The 25282-nt window shown below is 35.3% G+C and overlaps 1 protein-coding gene across 12 annotated transcripts in view; it reads left to right on the top strand.

Annotated features, from left to right (window-relative positions):
* Positions 1 to 25282, top strand: part of Nf1 (neurofibromin 1) — a 252535-nt gene that overhangs the window by 101956 nt on the left and 125297 nt on the right. For 11 of the 12 annotated variants that reach the window (XM_078042513.1, XM_078042508.1, XM_078042509.1 and 8 more), the window contains 14 exons: positions 402 to 525; positions 2804 to 2965; positions 4228 to 4477; positions 4932 to 5005; positions 5399 to 5482; positions 6867 to 7307; positions 7863 to 8002; positions 8281 to 8403; positions 8843 to 8926; positions 9900 to 10016; positions 10721 to 10902; positions 11014 to 11225; positions 14701 to 14862; positions 15001 to 15104. In XM_078042513.1, coding sequence (XP_077898639.1) covers positions 402 to 525; positions 2804 to 2965; positions 4228 to 4477; positions 4932 to 5005; positions 5399 to 5482; positions 6867 to 7307; positions 7863 to 8002; positions 8281 to 8403; positions 8843 to 8926; positions 9900 to 10016; positions 10721 to 10902; positions 11014 to 11225; positions 14701 to 14862; positions 15001 to 15104 — 2259 coding nt within the window. The remainder of the gene's footprint in view (positions 1 to 401; positions 526 to 2803; positions 2966 to 4227; positions 4478 to 4931; positions 5006 to 5398; positions 5483 to 6866; positions 7308 to 7862; positions 8003 to 8280; positions 8404 to 8842; positions 8927 to 9899; positions 10017 to 10720; positions 10903 to 11013; positions 11226 to 14700; positions 14863 to 15000; positions 15105 to 25282) is intronic. The other variant, XM_078042507.1, reaches the window with a different exon arrangement.

Here is a 25282-nt window from a genome sequence, read left to right as displayed (position 1 = left end):
CAAATGTGAATGAATGGGTCGTGGCTGCATTCCACTAAAACTTTATTTAAAAAAGCAAATGGTGGTTTGCAGACTGCTGCTGTATGGCACTGGATTTATATACAGTATCTGCTATGCATATGATTTCTTCTTATGCCCACTTCAAGGGTGGGATACATGGATGAAACACTGAGAGTCTGGGGAGCAGGGGGCTTATAAGTATTTGCTTTTTAAATATAGTCCTTTGATTGTAGTGCTACTAACAGTTGGATAACTGTTTCTGTTAAACAAACCTACAAGAGAAACTAAGCTTCTCTAAATTTATATTCATTTTGAGAGAATGCCATTCTTTTATACTAATTATATTTGTACTAGGTTATTTATACATGATAATGGTAACAATTAACTTTATGTTACTACAGTTCACAAATGCTTTTTTACATCTGCAAGAAATTAACTAGCCATCAAATGCTTAGTAGCACAGAAATTCTCAAGTGGTTACGGGAAATTTTGATCTGCAGGAATAAGTTTCTTCTTAAAAATAAGGTAAGGAAAATTACCTCTTTAAAATTGGAAGAATATTTGAAATAGTAATGGGACAAATTAAGGGACTGTTTTTTAACTAAATTAGGTTCTGCTTGAGCTCCCTCCTCCTTTCTATTGGGTCTTTAAGAGAAATATATGTGCAGAAGACAATAACCAACAAATGAACATTGAAAAAAGTTATTCTGAGGTTTTGATCTTAAAACTGTAATGTTGATGAATTCGAGTTGACTGAAGTAGGCCTTGGGCAGGCCTAGGTAGAGTGGAGGTTGATATGACCTAAGTAGGCTGAAAAATGTATTCTTTCTTTATTCTCAAGTCCATATATAAGAATCAGTTCTTATGACTAGATTAATCCAGGGAATGTTGTATGTCAAGAATCTGAAGGGGAATCAGGTATGGTGTGTAGGCCTATAATACCAGCTACTTGAGAGGTCGAGGCAGGAGGATCACAAATTTAGGGCCAGCATGGATAGTTTAGCAAGATCCTGTTTCAAAATAAAAGAAAAAATAAAGGGCTGGGAACGTAGCTCAGTGGCAAAGTGCTTGCTTAGCATGTACAAAGCCCTGAGTTCAATCCTTAATACCAGAATGGGCAGGGGGAGGTAATGGGAAGAGGTCCTTAATCTAGATTTATTTATAATCTTTCCATAAAATTTTCATTTTTTGAAAAGATTAGTAGAATTCTTTTTCCTTATATTGGAGTAAAGTTTTTTGATTGCGAACTATTGAAACATGGAGAGGTTGTAGGGAACAGGAATATTTCTTTTAACATAGTTTTTATTTTATTTTTATTTTAAATATTTATTTTTTAACTGTAGTTGGACACAATACCTTTATTTATTTATTTATATGTGGTGCTGAGGATCAAACCCAGCACCACATATAAATAAGGCCCCCGAACGTGCTAGGCGAGTGCTCTACGCTGAGCCACAACCTCAGCCCATTAACATAGTTTTTAAATTCATCAATTCTTCAATTCTGGTATAGTTTTAAGAGTAAAATTTAATGTTTTTTTTTTTTTAGTCCAGTCCTAGAAGGTATGAGAAATCATGAGTGTATTGAACTCATATGCTTTATTAGTACCATGAATCTTGTTAAATTTTTTGTTTAAAAATATGCTAATGGAGCTGGGCACCGTGGTGCATGCCATTAATCCCAGCAGCTGAGGAGGCTGAGGCAAGAGGATTGCAGGTTCAAAACCAGCCTCAACAATTTAGTGAGGCCCTTGCAACTCAGTGAGAACTTGTCTGTAAATAAAATATATATAGGGCTGGGGATATAGTTTGGTGGTTAAGCGCCCCTGGGTTCAATTCCTGGTACCCCTGCAAAACCAAAATAAATAAATAAATAAATAAATAAATAAATAAATAAATTTTAAAAAAGTGCTGGGCTGGGGTTGTGGCTCAGTGGTAGAGCACTTGCCTAGCATGCGTGAGGCACTGGATTCGATTCTCAGCACCACATATAAAAAAAATAGATAAATAAAGGTCCATCAATAACAAATAAAATTATTTAAAAAAATAAATAAATGTGCTAATGGTGAGGCAAGTTTATTCACATTTATTTTATCTTTGTGTGTTAACATAGTAGAGTTTGAGATTATCCCCCAAATAAGAGATTAGACTTCAAAGTTTTATGCCCTTGCTTGTGGTATATCTAAAGTACAAATGTTAGTAATCAGTTTATAGTACTGTCATCAGTGAAATCACTCCTATGATGTAGTTGTTAATAGACTCTTATTTCAAATGAGTCAAGTTCCTTTTATCCTGACATAGCACAGGATAAAATCTTTTGGCAGAAAAGCTTTGTCATTTCTAATTGACCAAGATTACATTATAGTGGTTTATATTTGTTGATACGATACTTGTGTTCATGTTAGATTTAATTTACAATCATAGAATCCACTCTTTTTCAACTTTTTAAAATTTTTTAGTTGTAGATGGACACAATGCTTTATTATATTTATTATGTGGTGCTGGGGATTGAACCCAGGGCCTCACACATACTAGGCAAGTGCTCTGCCACTGAGCTACAATCCCAGCCTCAAAATCCAGTCTTTTTGATGATTTGGAGAGTTTATAATCGAGTAGTTTCAAAGACATTGAGCCAACATGATTTGTCCTAATGGGTTCTGATGACTGTCTCTCCAGGTGAGGCATGGGGATGGGGAGGAGAGGTTTTTCTAGGATGTTGTTAAACAGGAAGACAGCTTATAGCAAATATTTGTTCCTTTTGGTTTTCAGTGCTGTGGTAGAGCTTATTTCTTTTTTTTTTTTAGCAGGCAGATAGAAGTTCCTGTCACTTTCTCTTCCTTTATGGAGTAGGATGTGATGTTCCTGTTAGTGGAAATACCACTCAAATGTCCATGGATCATGAAGAATTGCTCCGTACCTATACTCCTGGAGCATCTCTGCGGAAGGGAAAAGGAAACTCTTCTATGGTAAGCAGCCTTTTGGGGGATAATTTTCCTGTCTGATCATTTGTGCTCTTATTTATTTATTTTTTTCCTGGAGGAACTTTGTTAAATGTCAGCCAGGTAATTTAGCATGGTAATTAAAAACTGCTTAGATTCTTGTTGTATCGATACTCTTTGTAGAACTTTGGGCCATTTAACATATATATGCCTCGGTTTCTCAGCTTTAAAGTGGGGATAATAATAATAATTTTCTCAAAGTTGTTGTGAGGTTCAAATAGATTAGTTTATTATTTGCTACTATAACTGATAATTATAGTTTTTATAATCCTCCATGTAATAAGAAAGATCATTCACACCTAGAAGTTTAAAAGTTGAATCAACAAAGATTTAAATTTCCTGGAACTGAAACCAAAATATTTTATTTAATGTTGTGGATGAATCTTCCCAAGAATTTTGCTTGTATATCCAATTTCTCTTAAATATGAATCATTGTACAAGTGAAAATATCAGATCATAATAGAAGAATTTCTTTTCCAGAAGGAACCTTTTTTTATCTTTAATTTTTTAAAATTTATTTTTTAGTTGTAGTTGGACACAATAATACCCTTATTTATTTATTTATTTTTATGTGATACTGAGGATCGAACCTAGGGCCTTGCACGTGCTAGGCAAGTGCTCTACTGCTGAGCCACAACCCCAGCTCTATCTTTAATTTTTTATTGAGCGAATAAAACCCAGCTAAGCAGAATGTGCATTACTTGCTAGATTTGTTTTTGTTTTGTAGATAAGTTTCTTCATTTCATGTTTGAACTACATAATTTAGAATGTAGTTTATTTTTTACTGTAATATTTAGTTCTTTTTTATGCTCTATTTCAATCACTGCTGTAATATATTTATTTCTTGTCTCTAGGAACTAAGTAGAATTTCCTGTTATTTCTTCTCCCTTTGTAATTTATACTTGACTGGAAAGCGCATTACGTTTTTTTCTTGTGTGAGATTTATGTCATGGTGGTTTACTTGTGAATCTGCTAGACTTTATTTACATTTCTGAAGTCTAGAACGGTATAGTACCTATTTGTTTCCAAATTTGACAGATTATCACATCATGTTGGTTCAAAATTTCTCATTTAGAACAAGATATGTTTGAAAAAAATCATGATTAAGGAGAAAAGCTTTTGTGAGTTTTGTATGCTTATGTATAGTTTATAGTTTATTGCATTTATTGTTGAGTTTTATAAATAAAATTTCCTAAGTTGCAAATATGTATCTTACTCATGACTCCCAGGATGGTGCAGCAGGGTGCAGTGGAACCCCGCCAATATGCCGACAAGCCCAGACCAAGCTAGAAGTGGCCTTGTACATGTTTCTGTGGAGTCCTGACACTGAAGCTGTTCTGGTTGCCATGTCCTGTTTCCGCCACCTCTGTGAGGAAGCAGATATCCGTTGTGGGGTGGATGAAGTATCAGTGCACAACTTCTTGCCAAACTATAATACATTCATGGAGTTTGCTTCTGTCAGCAATATGATGTCAACAGGTAAATATATGCATGCTTTCACTCAGTCTGCTTTGAATTGCATCACATCTGATTGTGTTAAGAATGTAAGTGTATATTTAATATTACACTTTGCAGGTTTACAGGGCTCATTTAGATATCTCAGTTGAAATTTTCTGAACAAGGCAGGATGAAATCAGTAATATTTGAAATAAATTATTGGTCTCGATGACTCTGCCTACATTGTATGCAGTGAGGTTTTAAGTAAATAACCATGTATTTGAGTAAATCATAGGTAAAGGAATTGCTTTTTTATGCCGTGGATATTGTAGAGTTCAAGATAAATACCTTCATGTGAGATGGGTGAAAAACAATTTTCAGCTTCATCAAATTTGAAGTTTTCATTTTGTTTTTCTTCTTGCTATTTTGGATAGGCTTGTCAAGTTCGGCACTGGCAAGCAGGGCAATAACTTGATGTGCTGTTGTCTTTGTTTAGGAAGAGCAGCACTTCAGAAAAGAGTGATGGCATTGCTAAGGCGCATTGAGCATCCCACTGCAGGAAACACTGAGGTATGCTCTTAGCAATAGAGACATCCCTTCTTGGCTCTCACCTTCAAATTTTTTTTTTTAATTTTTTTTTTAGTTGCAGATGAACACAATACCTTTATTTTATTTATTTATTTTCATGTGGTTCTGAGGATCGAACCCAGTGCCTCACACATGCTAGGCAAGTGCTCTACCTCTGAGCCAAAATTCCAGCCCCCTCACCTTCAATTTTAAAGCCTCCTGTTGTGGGTATGATCACGAATAGCTTTTAAAGCAAATATGAGAAATGTGCATATTACAAATAGGGTACTATATTTGTAATATGTCCAAATTTGAAGTTTGAAGCCTGGCAGGCACTGATGGATTTTTAGCTTTTGGCTTAAAGTTGCTTTCATGTGATAATTGGTTTCATTTTAGGCTTGGGAAGATACACATGCAAAATGGGAACAAGCTACAAAACTAATCCTTAACTATCCAAAAGCAAAAATGGAAGATGGTCAGGTGGGTTTGTAAAATCAATTTGTGTTTATTAATTGATTTGCTAAACATATGTGCTTCACTTCAGTAATCTTTTGTGAGTTACTCTTATTATAAATAATTTATAGTTGTTTTAAGACTAGTTATGGTTCATCTAGATCTGACTGTCTAATATGGAATAAATAGCCACTAACTGTTTATGGCTGTTTAAATTAAAAATTAAATACAATTAAATTCATTTCTTCAGTCACATAGTAGACACTCTTCAAGTACTGCATGGCCAATGTGGCAATTATTTACTATATGGACAGTAGAGATATAAAATGTTTCCATCATTTCAGAAATATTGGATGTGCTGCTGAAGACTACTTAGGGTATAGACCATATCTTTATCCTCTTTTTTGCTCTTTTTCCCTCCTTCAAGTTATCTCACAGAATTTTCAGAAAAGGGGTAACGAAGGAAAATAAATTAAAATTGAAACAATTCATTTTGCTATTTTGTTAGGTGTTCTGATTAAGGATTCCAATGGACAGGTTAAATGAAATTTAAAAATTTGGACCTTTTTTATCAGTTATTATCAATTATTTTATTATCTGTAAACCAAGAAATTATAATTGTTATTGTGTATATTTGATTTATGTCATCCATATTGCTTTCAATATTAGATGTTTGAAAGCGTTATTTGTATTTATGTATATTTATATAACTCGTTGCTGTCGTTAAAGGGTGTTTTTCTACCATGTGTAATTAGAACAAGAACAAAGTTTTGTTTTTGTCAAGTAAAATTATATACTTAATAACATTATTTTGAGAGGGTATGTAGCTTTAACGTGAAGGCCTTTTTGGGTGTTTAATTGATATATAATTCATGTATATAATTCACTGACAAAGTGTCCTATTCAGTGACTGTTTTTATTGTATTCACAGTTGTGTTAAAATCATGCAGTCAATTTTAGATTATTTTCATCATCTCAAAAAAAAAACCCCTCTATATCTGCCTCTTGCCCCCTACTTTCTTGCCTTTCTGTCCCTGCCTTTCTAGCCCTAGGCAACCACTGATCTGTTTTCTGTCTCTGTAGATTTTCTTCTTTGGGACATTTCCTATAAATGGAATCATAGAGTATGAGGGCTTCTGTAACTTGCTTATTTCTCTTAGCATAATGTTTTCAAGGTTCATCGACATAAAAGTTTTGTTAAAAGAAATCTGATATTCTGGATTGATTTGTTAGTCTAGCTGTGACAAAAATACATCAGTGGTTCTTTGGAAATGTGTATGGTAATTTCAAGTTATGCTTTTTAAAATGTAAAAATATGTACTTTTATACTGGGAGAAATAATTAAGGGTAATTTATCAAATTTTAGTCAATTTAGGTTGAATTCATACTTTTCACAAAAAATTTTGTTTAGGCTGCTGAAAGCCTTCATAAGACCATTGTTAAGAGACGAATGTCCCACGTGAGTGGAGGAGGATCCATAGATTTATCTGATACAGACTCCCTACAGGAATGGATCAACATGACTGGCTTCCTTTGTGCTCTTGGGGGAGTGTGTCTGCAGCAGAGAAGCAATTCTGGCCTGGCAACCTATAGCCCACCCATGGGCCCAGTCAGTGAACGTAAAGGTTCCATGATTTCAGTGATGTCTTCAGAGGGAAACACAGATACACCTGTCAGCAAATTTATGGATCGGCTGCTATCCTTAATGGTGTGTAATCATGAGAAAGTGGGACTTCAGATACGGACCAATGTTAAAGATCTAGTGGGTTTGGAATTGAGTCCTGCTCTTTATCCAATGCTATTTAACAAATTGAAGAATACCATCAGCAAGTTTTTTGACTCCCAAGGACAGGTAAAGTATTCTCTTTACCCTCTTTATTTTTTACCCTCCTATGAATGAAGGCTTTTTCTTTCCTATTGTTTATATAAGGTACTGGCATGAATATTCATTGCCAGTTTTTAAAAATAGGCAAAATATTCCAGGTGCAGTGGTATACTTCTGTAATCCCAGCAATTTGGGAGGCTGATTTGGGAGAATCCCAAGTAGGGGGACAGTGTGGTTAGTGAGATCCTGTCTCAAAAAAAATTTTTTTTTTTTTTAAAGGGCTGGGTTGTAGCTCAAGTGGTAGAGCACTCCTGGGTTCAATCCCTAGCACTGCCAAATAAGTCAATAAATAAATGAATAAAAATAGATTATAAAAAGAAGAGTCATTAAGCTTAGGGATCTATTTGCTTCTTAGGAACTGTAGCATATAAGTTTGCCTGGAGGTTTGAATGTCTGTGTATTTATCTGAGCATATACCTGTGTGTCTTATTTCTGTGTGTATATGATGTTTAAATCAGTTTCATCTTTCTATGGTCTATTTTCAGTATATTGATAGGAAATCACTGATGTATTTTTTTATAGGTTTTATTGACTGATACCAATACTCAATTTGTAGAGCAAACTATAGCTATAATGAAGAATTTACTAGATAATCATACTGAAGGTAGCTCTGAACATTTGGGACAAGCTAGCATTGAAACAATGATGTTAAATCTAGTCAGGTAAGCATTCTGCTACTGCTACTTTAAAAGGTAAGAAAAACTCCTTATGCGTTGATACTGATAGTTATTAATGAAATAATTTGCCACTCTTTTCTTTATTGCACCCCAATTTGGGTGCACTGATAACATAACCAGAAATTGTGTATGTTCTCTCCTAAATAAAATAAAATGACAGTCATATTTAAAGTTACATTTAACCACTTTACTACAGATTAAGGCATCTAAAATATCTCTTGTTTGTATCTGATAATTTTTAAAACATTTCTATGTCTAAATAGGTATGTTCGTGTGCTTGGGAATATGGTCCACGCAATTCAAATAAAAACGAAACTGTGTCAGTTAGTTGAAGTAATGATGGCAAGGAGAGATGACCTCTCATTTTGTCAAGAGATGAAATTTAGGTGAGTTATCAAAAGAACAAAACTGGGGTCCTGAAAATATTATATTAAATGGAGTACAGAAAAAAAAGTAGGTACTTGGTTATTTCCGCAAGAGGGGAAATGGAAAAGGAGCACTTTGTGTTTGTTTTTCCCTGAATAGCTTTTCAGACTTCTCAAAGCTTTGTGCCTGTGAAAATTCTTCCCTTTTCTCTACTTGCATTAAGAATTTGATTCTGTTTCCAAACTGTTATCATACCAAAGGGCCATCACCGAGTACCAATATGTAAGTTGCTCGTGTTTATGCCTATCTGATTTTATATGTGACAGCAATACCTATTTTATAAAGTTGTCATGTCACCTGGGTTATTTAACTGTTTGTACTGTTAAAAAAATCTTATGTGTAAAGGTGTGTGTGATTTTTTTAAAAGTTGCTATTTTCCTTTTCTTCTCCATTTTATAGGAATAAGATGGTAGAATACCTGACAGACTGGGTTATGGGAACATCAAACCAAGCAGCAGATGATGATGTAAAATGTCTTACAAGGTACAGAAAAAAAAAAAAAAAGATAAAATGACTAGGTATTTACAGGATTTACTCTAGGTATTAAAACTACTCTAGTATAGCTATCACACATATTTCATGTATATTTAAGTTGTTTTTTAGATATCAAGTTTTTGCATTTGAAATATATAAAGATATGAATGTGTTTATTTATTTTTTTAACTGAATGAGTTAGTAAAAGATTTTATGTTTGGAAAGTTAATGTTGTCAGTTTAGAAAGAATAGTCCAGTTATTGGGAAAGTAGATATATAACATTTTAGATTCTATTTATTTTATGATTAGAGGGATAAAAGTATTATTTGAGGAAGTAAATGTGTTGAGTCTTCCTAAGAAGTAATTGCTTAGATATACAGTTATTTCTTTCTTTTTTTTTTGGTACCTGGGATTGAACTCAGGGGCACTCAACCACTGAGCCACATCCCTAGCCCTATTTTTTATTTTATTTAGAGACAGGGCCTCACTGAGTTGCTTAGCACCTCACTTTTTTTGAGGCTGCCTTTGAACTCTTCCTGTCTCAGCCTCCTGAGCTGCTAGGATTACAGGTGTGTGCTGTTATGATAAATTCTTATTGACATATCAGAAAATGGTTAAACATTATGAACTATATAATAACCATTAACATAGGTTTCTTTGCTTAGGCCTAGTTTGATATAGTTCATACTTTGAATTGATTGGTTGGTTGGTTGATTTTTTTTTTCCCCCCCGCCCCCAGCCTGGTACTTTTGAACTAAGGTATTCATTAGCCAGGATTACTTTGAGAAAGTTACTGTTAATTTCTTCCCAGTTTGAAATGTTTTTTGCATTCTAAGGTCTGCATACTTACTCAAATTACTAAGGTTTTGCTAATAATTTGTTTAATGAAATACTTGTTAAAGTTTTTTAGAGATTTATTTCAGGGAAAGTTAGAGTGGAAGAACCTGAAAGTCTCATAGTGTCTAAATTATTTTTCTTCAGAGATTTGGACCAGGCAAGCATGGAAGCAGTTGTTTCACTCCTTGCTGGTCTTCCACTGCAGCCTGAAGAAGGAGATGGTGTGGAGTTGATGGAAGCCAAATCACAGTTATTTCTTAAGTAAATTTCAGCCACCAAGTACATAGAGCAAAAAACAAAATTCCCCCACCCCCATAATGAAAACAGTGTAGTCAAAGAAGCAAATGGTCTTATTTAGAAAATAGACTTAATGGCCTAATTGGTATTATGCCATTGCTGCTATCTCATAAAATATATCCTACTTGTGAAGAAATATTCACAATGACAGTCCTGGGATAGGACGTTGTGGTTTTTAAAGAAAACAAGTCTGATTGGTGAAGTTTATTTGGAATAAAACTCAAATTGCTTTAGTCATTTAAAATGACACTGTCTAAACTGTTTGGACCATTTTTTTTTCTTTTTTTAATTGTCAATGGACTTTATTTTATTTATATATATGTGGTGCTGAGGATTGAACCCAGTGCCTCACACATACTAGGTAAGCACTCTATCACAGAGCCACAGTCCCTACCCTGGACCATTCATTTTAATGCCAAATATTAAAAGTGAGAAAACATTGCATCTATTTCATATTTGTCTTATGAAATGTGTACTGAAGTTTGTCAAGGTAAGATGACAAACATAACTTCATGAGATGTCACACTGTCTTGATTGTCCTAAGACTGGAGAGAAGCAGCTATCTAGGGCATTCTTGTGGTACACTATGTGATTATTTCAGAATGTCTGATTAGCTTTCTGGTTGACATGACTTTCTCTATGTAAGGGTCAGTTTTTGTATTTCTTAGGTACTTCACCTTATTTATGAACCTTTTGAATGACTGTAGTGAAGTTGAAGATGAGAATGCACAAACAGGTGGCAGAAAACGTGGTATGTCTCGGAGGCTGGCATCCTTAAGGCACTGTACAGTCCTTGCAATGTCAAACTTACTCAATGCTAATGTGGACAGTGGTCTCATGCACTCCATAGGTGAGATAAATTGAAGACTTCATATGTAAAACTAAAAGTGTTGGCACTTAAGTAAAAAATTACTTCATCAAGGCTCTGTTGTGTTGGTAAACTTGCATCTGTCTTTTTCAGGTTTAGGTTATCACAAAGATCTTCAGACAAGAGCTACATTTATGGAGGTTCTGACAAAAATCCTTCAGCAAGGAACAGAATTTGACACACTTGCAGAAACAGTGCTGGCAGATCGGTTTGAGAGACTCGTGGAGTTGGTCACAATGATGGGGGATCAGGGAGAGCTCCCTATAGCTATGGCTTTGGCCAACGTGGTTCCTTGTTCTCAGTGGGTAAGTTTATTGAGTAAATGGGGAAGAAGAGTGCTTGGCACATAACAAATGCTTCAAAATGTATTTGTTCAATGAATATTTATTGGATGAATTGATAAAATTTAAGAGCTGGGAGAAAGGTTATGTGCTTAAGTGGTGTGTCATTACATCATACTGGAAAATCTGTTCTATCAAAAATAACTTCAGTAATAGTAAATAGTAATAGTAAATTCTCCCTAATAAGGTAATCTGTCACTGCTTGTAGATGTGTTTCTACTTAAAAGCTCTAGGAGCCAGACATGTTGGCACATGCCTGTTATCTTAACTCTACTCATGAGGCTGGGGCAGGAGGGTCAAAAATTCAAGGCCAGGGCCTGGGAATGTGTTTCAGGCGGTAGCGCACTCGTCTGGCATGTGTGCAGCCCAGGTTCGATCCTCAGCACCACATACCAACAAAGATGTTGTGTCCGCCGAGAACTAAAAAATAAATATTAAAATTTCTCTCTCTCTCTCTCTCTCTCTCTCTCCTCTCTCACTCTCTCTCTCCTCTCTCACTCTCTCTTAAAAAAAAAAAAAAATTCAAGGCCAGCCTGGACAACTTAGTGAGACCGTGTTTCAAAATAAAAAGAACTGAGGATGTAGCTCAGTGGTAGAGCATTCCTGGATTCAACCCCAGTAAAACCTATGCCTCCTATCCCCAATGTAGGATCATATTTCTCATAAAGTTGAATTCAAACTCTTTACCATAGTCTACAAAGCTATACTTGATCTGGGCCCTGCCTCATCTCTGTCCTTATCTTATGCTATTTTTCCTTTTTTTCACTAAAGTTAAGCTACTTTGGCTACCCTCTGTTTCTCAGATGTGTTGTATTTATTTCTGCCCTTAGGAAACTCTTGTTGCTGTAGCTATCTAAAATGCTTCTCCTCTGATTATTCTGATTTGATTCTTATAAGAAAACTTAACACAAGGCCTACCCTTTAAACAAAATTTTAAGGGTACAATATATAATGATATCTATAGGCAGAGTATTACATAGTAGTTCTCTAGAATTTAGTTGTCTTGCGTAACAGACTTTTTATACCTCTTGATGAACAATACCCCCAAATTATTGAAATCATCCTGAAGCCTAAAATTAGTTGATAAATCTTTAGATGTTTTGAAATTGGACACTGAATTATCTTTTTAACCGCCTGCCTGTAATTCAAACTAAAACTATTCCTTATGTCCCCACCCTGCTTCAGTACTAGGAATTGAACCCAGGGTTTAACACATGCCTGGGAAGTACTCTACCACTGAACTACATCCCAGACCCATAATTTTTTCATTAAAAAAAAAAAAAAAATTGGGCTGGGTGTGTAGCTCAGTGGTAGAGCACTTGTGTAGCATGGAGGTCTGGGTTTGATCCCTAGTATCACAAGACAAAAAATAAGTTTAAGAAGCTTTATTTTGTCTTTTGATAGTAAATAATTTCTAATAAGTAGTATATTAAATAACTTCTTGTTTTGTTTTGTTCTGTTACTGGTGATTGAACCTAGGGCCTTCTGTGTAAAGGGTAAGTGCCTCGCCATTGAGTTGCATCCTCTGCCTTTAAATGACTTTGCCAAGAAATTTTATATTAGGTCAGATCTGTTAGAGCTATTTTCTAAAGGAAAACAAAATATGAAATAATATTTATTTTTTTTGTTTTTTTTTGTTTTTTATTTTTTTTGTTCATTCTTTGTTGTATGGGGATTGAACACAGAACCTTGTGCATGGTAGGCAAGTGCTCTATTACTGAGCTACATTCACAGCCCTTGTTTTATTTTAGTTTTTGAGAGAGGGTCTTGCTAAATTGGCTAGACTGGTCTTGAATTTGCAGTTTTCTTGTCTCAGTCTCCCAAGTAGCTAGGATTGCACCTCTACCACACTCAGTTACATTTTAAGAACTTTAATTCTATTTTATAGATAGATATATTTTTAAGTTCAGTTGCTTAAATTTTTCAGAATTTAGGGCAGGGGGAGGGATTTGAATTGAAAAAACTATGTAACGTGCTTGGCACGTTGCAGCAGTAACTCAGGAGGGCTGAGGCAGGAGGATCACAAATTTGCCTGCCTCAGCAATTTAGTGATACCCTGTCTCAAAATAAAAAATATAAAAAGGCCTGAGGAAGTCGCTTAGTGGTAGAACACCTTTGGCTTCAGTCCCTAGTACAAAAACCAAAAACATTTAACATAGTAATTTTGGGCTGGAGGTATGGTTGAGTAGTAGAGCACTTGCCTAGCATGCACAAGGACTCAGGATCCATGCCCAGCAGCACCGCAAAACAACACAATCTTCATTGTAATTTAAAAAATAGATCCTTTTTTTTTACTAAATTCTCATAATTTTATTCAGTAACGGAAGATAGTTTTATACTTTGTCAAATATGTATTGTGTAACTGTAGGGAATAAAGAAGAATACTGGATTTTTATAATTGATTTTGGGGGCGAGTTCTGGAGACTGAACCAAGGGGTGCCTTGCCACTGAGCCACATTCCCAGTTTTTTTTATTTTTAATTTTGAGACAGTGTCTTGCTAATTTTCTGAGGCTGGTCTAGAACTTGGAATCCTCCTGCCTCAACCTCCTGAGCTGCTGGGATTACAAGTGTGGTCCACCCAACCCTGCGGCTTCTATATTATTTGTGGTTAGGATTATTAAACTTTTTTCTTTACTCAGATATCAGATTATTGTTATCCTGGGACCAGGTTAGGTTTAAAGGGGCTATGGACCATTATCCATAATGTCACTAGTTGATTTTTTTTTTTTAATGTTTACCTCTGTTCTCTCTAGATCTCCTCTCAGCCTGTGGTTAAACAATTTAATATGAAATCATTTTTCTTGAGTGTACCAAAACTATTGTACTCTGGGGAATCCTAAGAATTTTCATTTAATAATGGATGGAAATTTCAGCCTTCACTCCCACCCCTCTAACTTTGTATATAAATCTGACTGACCTCTTAAGTTCTGAATGCCCAGCCTGAGTCCTTTTCATCATGATTTCTTGAAAATCTGTAGTGTTTTCCATTTTTGTTGTTTTTCTACCTAGTTCATATTCTGTGTTATTGAGTTCCCCTAATGGTATGAGGAGAGATCTCTTTTGGTTACCAAAGTCATTTCTACTCAGTGATTTTCTAAGAAAAGGATCTGTGCAAATGCCTCCGCAAATCAAATTAAACTCTTTGCTGTCATTCTCTATTTCATCTTTAACTTTGTGATATAATTTGAGCTGAATCCTGGGGTCTTTCTGCCCCTTGGTAAAGCCTAGGGCTCTCTTACCTTTCACTGGTTAATCTTTCACTGTATGCCTACAGTAGCTGTTATCTATCAAAAACAAATGTATGCAGACAAATCCCAGAGGAAATATTAATCAGCAAGTTATTATCAACTTTGGATTGGCCTTTTTGTCAATCTTTGGCTTCCTGCTTAAGAAAAAAGTAAAATTGTTATCACTAACATATTTTTGTTGTGTTTTTAGGATGAACTAGCTCGAGTTCTGGTTACCCTTTTTGATTCTCGGCATTTACTCTACCAACTACTCTGGAACATGTTTTCTAAGGAAGTAGAATTGGCAGACTCCATGCAGACTCTTTTCCGAGGCAACAGCTTGGCCAGTAAGATAATGACATTCTGTTTCAAGGTTTGTATCATTCACTTTTTGTGTTATATTAAAGTTTGTCACACAGTAATTAGTATAAAATATGCAGATATAGTTATCTTTTTTAAAGCAAATTCTATGAAGCTGGCATAATAAATCTCCAGTTGTGCATTTCTTTAGGTATATGGTGCTACCTATCTACAAAAACTCTTGGATCCTTTGTTACGAATTGTTATCACATCCTCTGATTGGCAACACGTGAGCTTTGAAGTGGATCCTACCAGGTTTGTCTGCTCTCTGTTTTTTTTTTCAGAATCACTGCATGAGGCAAGGCCTTTATAATTTCTCCCTTTCAATCTTAAAATCAGCTTAAAACTAATATTAGTTTTTAATTATGAAAGTATACATAAACATTTTGTTTAAAAAAGTGAAACATTACAGGTATTATTAATGGAGTCTTTGACTACCACCTTCAGAGACTGTTAGTTTTATTCTATTATGTCCTTTTTTTCACATATTTACATGTATGTAATTGTAGCAAATATATATATTATAATGTAAGTACTTTATATTAAATGGTAATATGCATGGTTTTCAACTTAATTTTTTAAACTGTTTTAGATATTTCTAAGCCAATTTTTGGAGTTAAATTTTATTTATACATTGATGAATAATATTTCATAATTTATATTATATTTTATTTGGTCATTACCATAGCCATGTGTGTTTGTGTGTGTGTTGTTGGGATTTGAGCCCAGGGCCTTACACATACTAAGTAAGTATTCTGCCACTAAACTACATCCCCAGCCCACATTTTAACTTTTGCAGTAGCTTCCTAAATATTGTTCAAGCATCGTCTTTTCATTTTCAGTAGAAATTAGTCTTTTAAACATGAAAATTTTTAATATTTATTTTAATATTTCAATATTAAATTAATATTTTAATTTTAATATTTATTTTTTAGCTGTAGGTGGACACAATATTTTTATTTCATTTTTGTTTTTTTATGTGGTACTGAGGATCGAACCCAGTGCCTCACACGTGCTAGACAAGCGCTCTACCACTTAGCCACAACCCCAGCCCCATGAAATTTTTTAAGATATATTTTTATTTGTAGATGGACACAGTATCTTTATTTTAATTCTTTATTTTTATGTGGTGCTGAGGATCAAACCCAGTGCCTCATGCGTGCGAGGCAAGTGCTCTACCATTGAGCCACAACCCCAGCTCCAAACATAAAATTTTTGTGTCACTTGATTAGAATCCACTAATGGTTCCCTTTTGACAGCAAGATAAAGAACATACTCATTTGCTTTGTAATCTGGCTGTAATCTACCTTTACTTTTTCATGTTTTCATATGTGCTGTATATTCTAAGTTCCAAGGAATTATGCACACATTACTACTTTTAAAGTGGTCTGGTACAAGGGATTCCTTGGGGTTGGAGGTACTTAGATATCTCACATGTTGGCCCAAATTCAAAACCAAGAAGGCATAGGGCAGATCAAAGGAAGGTACCCAGAAACTGGAAATCAGTCTGATAAACATAATTGAAGAATGTGACTTTAGATCCTATGGGCAAATAGGTGGCTTGCTTAACACTTCATCTTGAAGTAGTTTCATCCACCTTATGCTATACCCAGCTGGTTAACTAGAGGTTTCAGTACTAGGGGCAAGCCTTTTTACCACACAAGTGGAAAGCAGACCAGAACATATTTCTGCAGACACACATATCTAGAGAGATGAAAATGGCACTTAGCTGAGCATGATAAAACTTTTTTCCTAATTCATTCTCCTCTTATAATGAGGAATGACTTAGGGGAAGGAAAAGAAGCCAGTGGTAAAGCAGGGTGCAGTTTAAACATCATCTTTTTGAAGCTTTCTCTGCCTGTCATTAGGTGCCACTCACAATATGCATGAACAAAGAAATAATCCTTTTTCTATGCTGAATACCACACTGTAAGATTTGTGATGATTTGTTTTATTAGCTTATCTTCCCTCTAGATTATTGACTCTTATACATTTTCTACAACTTTTATTCCTTTTTATCCTTTCATGAGTACAGCATGGTATCTAGCTTATGGTTAACGTTTTATAAATATTTTTTGAGTGAGTGAAAAAATTTTTTATCCTGGTACTGGGGTTTGAACCCAGGAACTTTCTAAGAAAACTTCTGAGCTAAATCCTTAGCCCTTTTCTAAAATTTTATTTTGAGACAGAGTCTTGCTAAGTCGCCTAGCCTGGCCTTGAATTTATGATCCTCCAGTCTGAGCCTGTGAGCTGACATTATAGCTATATTGACATTATAGCTGACATCACAATTCCTAGGTTAATGAATGAATTTTAACTGATAATCTTATGCTTGATTTTTCTAAGCTGCATATTTACATTCATTTATCTGTCAGTATCAATCTGAAAAGTTAAGGGTATTCTTTTACTTTAAAGTTAAAAGGTTTAAAAAAATATTTTTAATTGTAGATGATGGATGCAGTATTTTTTTTTAAAAAGAGTTTTATTTATTTTTATTTTTATAGGGTGCTGAGGAGCGAACCCAGTGTCTCACACATGCTAGGCAAGCGCTCTACCACCGAGCCACAACTCCAGCTCTCAAAATGTCTTGATATTTGTTCTTCCTAAATAATTATTACTTAGCAACTTGTTATCAGTTGGTATTTTTGGCTCTGCCTTTGCTGAAGTTTTAACTGTAATATCTGATAAGAACTCGAGCATTAGCATGGCATTGTGGTGTGATCATGTAATCCCAGCCACAGAGGAGGCTAAAGCAGAAAGATTTTAAGTTTAAGGCCAAGCCTGGGCAAGTGAGTGAAACCTTGTCTCCAGGAAAATTTTAAAAAAGGGCTGAGGATGGTGATAGGCCCTGAATTCAATCAGTAGCATTAAAAATAACAACAACAATATGAAAATCTCCAAAATTAAATTAGGGAATTTGTTAAAATAGATAAAGACTTAAAAGTAACAACTTTTTAAAGCTATCTTGTATTTTTTAACATTAAGCAGTTTCATCTGTTGTTGTTTTTTTTCCCCAAAGTATATAATATTATTAACTGTAGTCAATAATGCTATAGAATAGAACTCCAGAATTACTTATTTGTCCTAACTGCAACTTTGTTCCTTTGACCAGCATATTCCCATTGCTTTCCTCTACCCCTCACTTTTAGCCCTGGCAACTACCAGTCTGCTCTCTGCATCATGAGTTTGACCTTTTTAGATTCCACATATAAGTGAGATCATGCAATATTTGTCTTTCTGTGCATGGCTTATTTCACTTAGCATAGCATTATTCCAGGTGTATCCATGTTGCCCCCAAATGACATAATTTGTTTTTTAAGACTGAATAGTATTCCACTGTGTGTATATGTGTATGTATTCACATATATATCATACTTTATTTAGCCATTTATCCATTGGTGGATTCTAGATCATGGCTATGTGAATAATTGTGCAGTGAACATGGGAGTGCAGATATCTCTTCAGTATATTTGGTTTAGTTTCTTTTGGATATATACACTTAGAAGTGAGATTGCTAGGTAATTCTATATTTAATTAAAAAAAATTTTTTTTGTAGTTGGACAGCATGTCTTTATTTTTATGTAGTGCTAAGGATTGAACCCCAGTGCCTGACACGTGCTAGGCAAGATCTGCACTCAAAACTATTCCAGGTCTTTTCTGACCTAGTTAGTGCTTAGGCAGTTAGCAAATTCTGTCTGTTGTTTTCCATAATGGTTCTTCTCATTTACATTTTCACCAGTAGCATACATTGATTCCCCCCCCCCTTTTTTTTTAATCCTTCCAGCACTTATTTTCTTTTTTTTGGGGGGGGGGTAGGGGTTAAACTCAGGGGTACTCCACCACTACATCCTCAGAGCCACCCCACCCCCAACCCCCCCGCCTTTTTTTTTTGCTGGGCATTGAACCAGGGCCTTGTGCAAGCAAGGCAGGAGGATTGCAAGTTTAAGGCCAGCCTAAGCAACTTAGTGAGACCCTGCCTCTAAATAAAAAAGGGTTGGGAATGTGACTCAGTAGTTAAGTGCTCCTAGGTTCAATTCTTGGTACCAAAAAAAAAAAAAAAAAACAACCCAACAACAAAAAATGTTTTCTTATGCTTTTGTCTAGTAGTTTTATGAAAGTTTTAATCTTATATTTAAGTGTTTAATCCATTTTGAGTTGATTTTTGTATATAATATGAAATAAAGGTCTGGTTTCATTGTTTTCCCATAACCATTATTATTATTTAAAATATTTTTGGGGGGCTGGAGTTGTGGCTCAGCAGTAGAGCGCTCGTCTAGCATGTACGAGGCCCTGGGTTTGATCCTCAGTACCACATAAAAAGAAAAAAGAAAAAAAGAAACTATCCTTTAAAATATTTTTTTGTAGTTGTAGATAGACAGAATGCCTTTATTTTATTTGTTTGTTTTTATGTGGTGCTGAGGATTGAACCCAGGGCCTCGCATGTGCTAGGCAAGTGCTCTACCACTGAGTTACAATCCCAGTCCCAAAGCCAGCAACTCTTTTTAGATTCATCATAGGATTGAGGTTACAGGGCAAACAGATACTCCCAAAACTAGTGGCATGGATGACTATGGTGTACTACAGCTTACCAGGAGAAGAAGCTGCTGGAGCCAGTAACTGGTGGGAACACTTAGACAGTAATTGATGAATTGCTAGGGACTAAGTTTGGTCTAGCTTGAGAGTTAAAACTCCTGGGGGCCCAGTCTTAGAGGAACCCCTACACCTTTGTGAATTTTACCTCCAGAAGCCTTACTAGGTTTTCATGATGAAGATGGGGAAAAAAATCTCTTTGTACTTTGAGCAGGGGATGGGGATAAATAATAATTTAAAAATATGCTCTTAGTATTATACTTAACAAAGATCTGCACTCAAAAGAAAACTACTCAAGTCTTTTCTGACCTAGTGCTTGGGCAGTTAGCAAATTGTGGCCATTCTAGCCTTCCTGCCTAAATGTAGGGGGGGTGGAGGAAAGAAAAGCTAAGAAACTCTTGTGAAGGTCACAGCTCATGGACTTTGGCCCAATAAAACAATGGAGATAAAATCAACTTGTAGAATATGTCCCTTTCCCAATATATGATCACAGTGTTCTAATATATTAACAATGAATTATAACTCAAGGAGAGCTACAACATAGAGACTCCATATAAGATGTTTTCAGGGAAACCAAAAGACAAGGTAGACCAGAACAAGAACACAAGAGGAAATGGATACCTATAGCTACAGCAAACATTAAACACAGCCTAACTCCAGTGGATTAAAATAAAACTTCACACTAAAGGCTTATTTATCTCAGTTCCTATTGTCACAGGAGTGTGGGGAGCTGAAGCTTCAAACCTTAATTCTTATGTTCCCACAAAAGAATATTTAAAATTGGGGATGAGGTTGTGGCTCAGTGGTAGTGAGGCCCTGGGTTCAATCCTCAGTACCATATATAAATAAATAAAATAAAGGTATTGTGTCCACCTACAACTAAAAAACAAAACAAAACCAAAGATTTTTAAAAAAGAATATTTAAAATCAGATGCTAAAAGCCATGTAAGAGAACTTTATTGTTAGTAAAAGTAAAGTAAGGATTGAGAGATAGTGGGTTCTCTCTGAGCAGAGAACAACAAAGGGAACAGTACTGTTTCCAAATTTATTGCTGTTTTATGGTGGACTTGAAAACTGGAGTCCAACTTCTGCACTCTTTGCCAATCAGGTGTTAAAACTCCTCTTTCAAGTCTGTCTGGCAGTGATGTTTTTGACCCAACTTGATTAGAAATGTCACAGTGGCATAGTGGCCTGGTCATTCTCTTTAGGGGGTTTTCATCTACAAGTCAGTCATGTGTTAATGTGGGTACTGGAGTCAGTAGCTTGTCAGAACTTAGCCTTTAGTAAGGAAACTTCTGTTCTGAAATATATGGAGACACTTATGGCCATAACTCCTAGCTTTACCCTGACCTCAGTGGACCCTGTCAAAAGTTACTCCCATTAATCCTTCTTTCTTGATATATTTTTTCATATAGTCCCCCAGCTAGCGTCTTGTTTTTATTTGCTTATTTACAAAGTCTGTGTACTGATGTTTTCTACAGGTTATCTGCTATAAGTTATTTACTCATCTGCCTTGGCAGTAACTTAAAGAGAACTTTAAAAGTAACCTAAGGTAAACCTGTGACCTTGCTATGCATTCCACTGCTCATTGATGACTACTACCTAACACTGTTACTCAATACATCATACCTGGCACTCAACAAGAACTCACAAGGCATGCTAGTAGGCAAGAAAAGTCTCATTCTTAAGAGACAAAGTAAGCATCAGATCCAGACTCAGGTGTGGCAGACACTTTGGGATTGTCATATTGAAGATTTTTTAAAAACTAATTAATTAATTTAAGTAGATTAATATCACAGGGCTCTTTGAATATAAGCCAGTCCCCCAAAACACATATTTTCTGATAAGTGGATGCTGATCTATAATGGGGGGGGCATGGGAAGAATGGAGGAACTTTAGATTTGGCAAAGGGGGTTGGGGGGCCATGGGGATAGGAAAGATGGTGGAATGAGATGGACATTATTACCCTAGGTATGATTGCAGAATGGTGTGACTCTACATTGTGTGCAATCAATGAAAATGGAAAGTTTTGCTCCATTTGTATACAATGAATCAAAATGTATTCTTCTGTCATGAATAACTAATTAGAACAAATAAAAAATAAAATCATAGGACTCTTATTAAAAAAAAAGGACAACATGTAAGAACAGATGGATAACGTAAGCAGAGAGATAGAAACCTAAAGAAGGAGTCAAAAGAAAATGCTGGAAATAATTGCTATTCTATACAATACTAGTTCTGTTCTATCCAATACATTACAACAAGGGAAAGACTGTAGCCATATAAGGCTTAAAAGCAAAAGACAAAATTTTCACAATTTAGAGATACACTGACTATAAATAGAGAATCCAAGAGAATCTACAGATGAATTATCAAATTAATAAGGAAGGAGATAGGAAAGATAGTAGAATAAAACAGACAGTACTTTATGTATATATGTGACTACATGAACAGTATGATTCTGTAACATATACTCAGAAAACTCAGAAAAATGAGAAATAACCTTTGATGAGCTGGTCCGTAGACTAGACTCAGCTGAGGAAAGAAGTGAACCTGAAGATATATCAATAGAAACTTCCCAAACTGAAACACCAGGTAGGGAAAGAAAACTAAATGAAAATGAAAATACATCTTCCCACAATTTATAGGAATAAGTGCTTAAGAAAGTTATGGCATTAGATGTATATAAGAAACAAAGAAAGATCTTAAATCAGTAATCTGAACTCTGCTCTTAAAAAAATTAAGAGTAAACACAGTATAAACCTAAAGTAAGCAGAAGGAAAGGGATAAAAAAAATAGAGCAGAAATCAAGAGAAACTGACAGTAGGACAACAATAGAAAAAGAAAACTTTTTTCCCATAGTTTGGTTTTCCAAAAACCAAACTATGGGAAAAAGTTTCATATATATGAACGCTTAAATTTTACTTGAACACAAAGCTTCATTGCAGATTGGAATTAGTGGAATAGCCAACAAATTATCATTGGCAAGTGGGAGCAAGAGGGCACTGTGGTTTTGTAACAGGGGTCTATCTGATACAGCTAGAAGGTGTTGTGTTAGAGGAACACCTAAAATAGACTGCAGTACCCCTGCTGTGAGGCTGACTCAGAAAAATCTTTGCACAGAGTACACAAGAGTTTTCAAGGATTCTCTTTGCATCTTTTTAAATAAATTGTTAATCTTCTTCATACCCCAAACTCCCAGGTCCTCCCTATCTAAGATTTGAATTACTCTTATAGCTTTTTATAGTTCTCTCTGTTTATTACCAGTCTCTTTTTGGTCATTTACATATTCCAAGTCCAGTGTTTTTCTCTAGCAGCCTAACAACCTCCATCCATAATGGATTAATCATGTGTTTCTCCACTTTGCTATTTTGTCTTTTCTATCTGTAACTCAAACAATAGCAAACTTTTTTTCTCTATATTATATTCAACACTCAATCTAGTGTCCAGATGTGCAGTAGACACCCCCATCTCAGATAATTCTCGAGCAGTTATCAGCTGGATGTATGATTCAATTCTGACACTATCTACCTGGACATATGTTAGATCCCACAGATTAAGGGCTCAGTCCCATAAAATTACTTGCATTTGAGATGGTAGTCAGAAGCTCCAGGATGTAACCAGTGCTTTGGAGTAACTGCTTATTTTAATTGGGGTTCCCATAACTCTCTTCTCTGAATTAATTTGCTAGAATGACTTACAGAACTCTTGGAAATACTTTACTTACATTTACCTATTTATTTTAAAGGATAGTACAGAAGATATACTGAACAGCCAAATGGAAGAAATGCATAGAGTAGGAGGGGTATAGAGTAGGAGGGAAAGTTGTAGTTTGTGTCCTGTCCTCAGGTGTTCTATGTGGGACCTCTATGTGTTCAGAAGTCTGGAAATTGTTTCAACTTTTGGGATTTTTATGGAGACTTTATTAAGAAGGCATGATTGACTGAATCATTGGCTATTAGTGTTAAGTTCAACTTTCAGCTCCTTTCCCCTTCTCAGATGTTGGAGGGTAGGACTGAAAGTTCAAATCTTTTATTGTACTATGGTCTTTCTGGTGACCAGTTTTTATCCTGAAGCTGTCTACCAGCCACCAGTCATCTTATTACCATACAAAAGAAAGTTGTATAACTCTGGAGATTCCAAGGGTTTTAGGGCCTGTGTACCAAGAACAAGTACAGAGACCAATTATATATTTATCACAATATAATAATATCCTTGAGTTATGTTCATTACTTGTCATATAATACCTAGTATATGTGTCTTTCCCCTCATTGAAAAGGACAAAGACCAGTTATTGTTGAATCCTCAACATCTGGCACTAAGATGGCAAATTATAGATGTGTATGTAATAAATGTTTATTAGATTGAACTGACTACCTGTCCCACTTGCTTCCTCTTTCTGAAGTACTCTTAATTTTTCTGTTTATGCAAATTCTGTCCTTTCAGACCTCACTTATTTCATGAAATCTTGCTTACTTTGCAGTCCATGTTACTTTTTAATTTTTATTTATTTATCTATTTATTTATTTGGACAGGGTACCTGGGATTGAACTCGGGGCCACTCGGCCACATCCCCAGCCCCATTTCATATTTTATTTAGAGACAGGGTCTCACTGAATTGCTTAGCACCTCATCATTGCTGAGTCTGGCTTTGAAGTAGCAGTCCTCCCACCTCAGCCTCCTGAACCACTCGGATTACAGGCATGCACTACTGCACCTGGCCCATTTTAATTTTTAAAGTCTTAATTGAGCTTATATGCTACACTGTACAGGTAGCTGCAAGGAATGTGGAATGTTAACTGGAATGTCACAAGCATTTATATAATGTCAGTTTTGAAACAGAAAATTGCTGTTTAAGATATTGAAAACAAGTATTAGTTCTTGTTGGTAAGGTAGTGTGCTAGTCTTTAAGATGACAAAGATGAAACTTCCTTCAAGGAATTTATTTTAGTGGTGGAGATGAGACAAAAACAAAATAGATGTGAGTTTTATAAAGAATGTATTTTGAGAGTTTGGATTAGGCTATATGCAAATAAAGCTTTGTGCATTTGATAGCCACTAGATAAAATTTAAACCTCTTAATGTAGGAATTATTATTTCTATTTTACTGATAAGACAAACTGAGGCTCAGAAAAGTTGAATATTGTGACCAACTCCATAATGGTCAAAAACTGATACAGCTAAAATTTAACATTTTTTAATTATAACACCAGGTCTTTAGAAGTCATGCTGATAAGAATTAGCAAGACTAAGCCAGGCCCAGTGGTGCATGCCTATAATTTCAGTGGCTCAGGAGGCTGAGGCAGGAGGATAAAGTCAGCCTCAGCAAAAAGCGAGGCACTAAGCAACTCACTGAGACCTGCCTCTAAACAAAAATACAAAATAGGGCTGGGGATGTGGCTCGGTGGTCGAGTGCTCCTGAGTTCAATCCTCAGACTGGGGGGTGGGGTAGAGCAAGACTGATTGAATATAGGAAATAATGAAGTAAAGCCAGAAAATGTAACATTAGAGACAGCTTGAATGACGTGATTAAGACATTAAGTTTTAGGTACCAGATGAGAGGAACATCTGATAATTAGAACAGTCAGACTGGATATGAAAGGCAGTTCAAAATAGGGGAAACCTGAATGGTCACAAAGTCTACAGAAGCATTTTAACTTTACTAGGAATCATAGAAATAGAAGTTAAAAACATAAGGTGCCTTTACTTATGTACTAGATTGGCACAGGTTGAGCATCCTTAATCCAAACAATTTAAATGGTTTAAATTCTGAAAGTTTTGTCCTTCATGTTGGTGTCAAAAATTTTCAGGCATTTTAGACTTTTGGATTATGAATGCTCAAC

The sequence above is a fragment of the Ictidomys tridecemlineatus genome, chromosome 3 (genome assembly GCF_052094955.1).
Source record: "Ictidomys tridecemlineatus isolate mIctTri1 chromosome 3, mIctTri1.hap1, whole genome shotgun sequence".
Classification (NCBI taxonomy): Eukaryota; Metazoa; Chordata; class Mammalia; order Rodentia; family Sciuridae; genus Ictidomys; species Ictidomys tridecemlineatus.
Note: the sequence above shows the minus strand (reverse complement) of the source record. Positions and strands in the feature narration are given on the sequence as shown.